General features: G+C 32.6%; 1 protein-coding gene across 1 annotated transcript in view; it reads right to left on the bottom strand.

Moving 5' to 3' along the window:
- Positions 1 to 744: 744 nt before the first annotated feature.
- LOC131937126 (secretory phospholipase A2 receptor) overlaps positions 745 to 2,340 on the bottom strand; it is a 5,793-nt gene continuing 4,197 nt past the window's right edge. Inside the window, exons 7-10 of the mRNA XM_059294318.1 lie at positions 2,147 to 2,332; positions 1,787 to 1,944; positions 998 to 1,132; positions 745 to 765 (exon numbers count right to left, since the gene is read on the bottom strand). Of these exons, the coding sequence (XP_059150301.1) occupies positions 745 to 765; positions 998 to 1,132; positions 1,787 to 1,944; positions 2,147 to 2,332 (500 nt within the window). The remainder of the gene's footprint in view (positions 766 to 997; positions 1,133 to 1,786; positions 1,945 to 2,146; positions 2,333 to 2,340) is intronic.

The following is a 2,340-nucleotide window of genomic DNA, read 5'->3' on the forward strand; positions in this document are numbered from 1 at the left end:
GGGGGAGCGGTTGTTTAATTTGGTGTTAGATCATTGCCATAACAGGATACATTATTTGGTTCATTAAATTATTGAATTTTTTAATTATCACAATGTTTGCTTTGAACCATAATGTCATACTTAGGAAAATAATTTGTTTTAATCAAGTTAATCCTAAAGATTAGAGATTTACCTGTCGTCTATAACCAGAAGCCTGCCATTTCTGGACACACAGTCGGCCTGCGCGTCCTTCCACGTTTTCTGCTCCTCCACAATAACAAGACATTTGGTGCCAATGTCAACAGAATCCTGGGGAATACATTGTCATATCTAATGTATGACTAGACATTTTGTACAGATTCCTGGGGAATACATTGTCATATCTAATGTATTACTAGCCATTTTCTACAGATTCCTGGGGAATACATTGTCATATCTAATGTATTACTAGCCATTTTGTACAGATTCCTGGGTAATACATTGTCATATCTAATGTATGACTAGCCATTTTGTACAGATTCCTGGGTAATACATTGTCATATCTAATGTATGACTAGACATTTTGTACAGATTCCTGAGGAATACATTGTCATATCTAATGTATTACTAGCCATTGTCAACTGAATCCTGGGGAATACATTGTCATATCTAATGTATGACTAGACATTTTGTACAGATTCCTGAGGAATACATTGTCATATCTAATGTATGACTAGCCATTTTGTACAGATTCCTGGGGAATACATTGTCATATCTAATGTATAACTAGCCATTGTCAACAGAATCCTGGGGAATACATTGTCATATCTAATGTATGACTAGACATTTTGTACAGATTCCTGGGGAATACATTGTCATATCTAATGTATTACTAACCAATTTCTACAGCATCGTGGGCAACATAGCCAATAGTTCTATAGCATCACGGGCAAGACAAACATAGCACTGACTAGTCAATCTATAAAACCAAAAACCTTCTAAGATGTAAAAAGTTTATTTTACAAAATGTGTGACCTACTGAGCTACAATGTGGAGATGTGTCTATATCTGTGTCTGCAGAAGTAGTTGGATTCTCTGATAAAATTCCATTCGGCTTTTTGCACACGAAGCCATTTTTCGATAAGTCGCAATCACCGTCGTACCATTTCCCTAGCTGAAAACCAGGTTGGATAAACACAATTCAAACCTTTGACGTAAATATGCGCATATTACAAAAACTAAAGAACGGATATAAACTTCGGAAATCAAGCAAGAAATATTTAAAGTGTATTTCGATAAAGCCTTCATATCAACTTTCTCGTACTTCATCAAGATTTTATAGTTGATAGCTTGACTTGAAGATATAAATTATATTTTATTCTAAGCATTGAAAGATATTTAAAGTCTTTATTTACTATCCAAACTATTTAATTAATTATTCAAACACTATCCAAACTATTTAATTAATTATTTAAATTTAAGTACATTATCCAAACTATTTATTAATTATTTAATTACATTCCTAACTGTTAAATTAATTCTTTAATTACTATCCAAACTATTAAATTTATTCTTTAATTACTATCCAAACTATTAAATTAATTCTTTAATTACTATCCAATTACTATCCAAACTATTAAATTAATTCTTTAGTTACTATCCAAACTATTAAATTAATTCTTTAATTACTATCCAAACTTTTTATTAATTCTTTAATTACTATCCAAACTATTTAATTAGTGATTTTAATTACTATCCAAACTATTGAATTAATGATTTAATTACTATCCAAACGATTTAATTAATTATTTAGTACCTATCCACCCACCGAGCTGTCCATGTAGACACACGACTCTGGGTTGGTGCTGTAGTTGTTGGGTTCATTGACCCTCCAGTTGGTGAAGGCCACAGGACTGTCATCCACGTTCTCAAAAACCTTTTGGCTGGCGTTATACAGGAGGCCAATCCAGACTTCAAGGCCTAGACCTGACATGCGTATATACATTGTATATATTATTAGTATATACATTATATATATATAGTATATATATATATATATATATATATATATATATATATGTGTGTGTGTGTGTGTGTATATATACACATTTGTTTGTGTGTATGTGTTTGTCTTCTTGTGTGTGTATGTTTGTATCTATGCATATAATTTGTTTTAACCACTAAGAACCTATTGGAATGTTATCCTGAATGAAAAAATTTTCTTCTCTTGTTTCGATGACAGCCAGAAGTGCCTGTTTCATCCAACAGGCTGCGTAGGATTCGAACCAGTTGACTGTTAACTTCTTCACCAGGTAGCAGAAGTCGTTGTACGCCACCCAGCCTGCTTCACATGACCTGTCGTCTGATTGGATAGCTGGAATG

Source organism: Physella acuta, unplaced genomic scaffold, assembly GCF_028476545.2.
Source record: "Physella acuta isolate Inbredline_101_S28 unplaced genomic scaffold, ASM2847654v3 ptg000200l, whole genome shotgun sequence".
Lineage (NCBI taxonomy): Eukaryota > Metazoa > Mollusca > Gastropoda > Physidae > Physella > Physella acuta.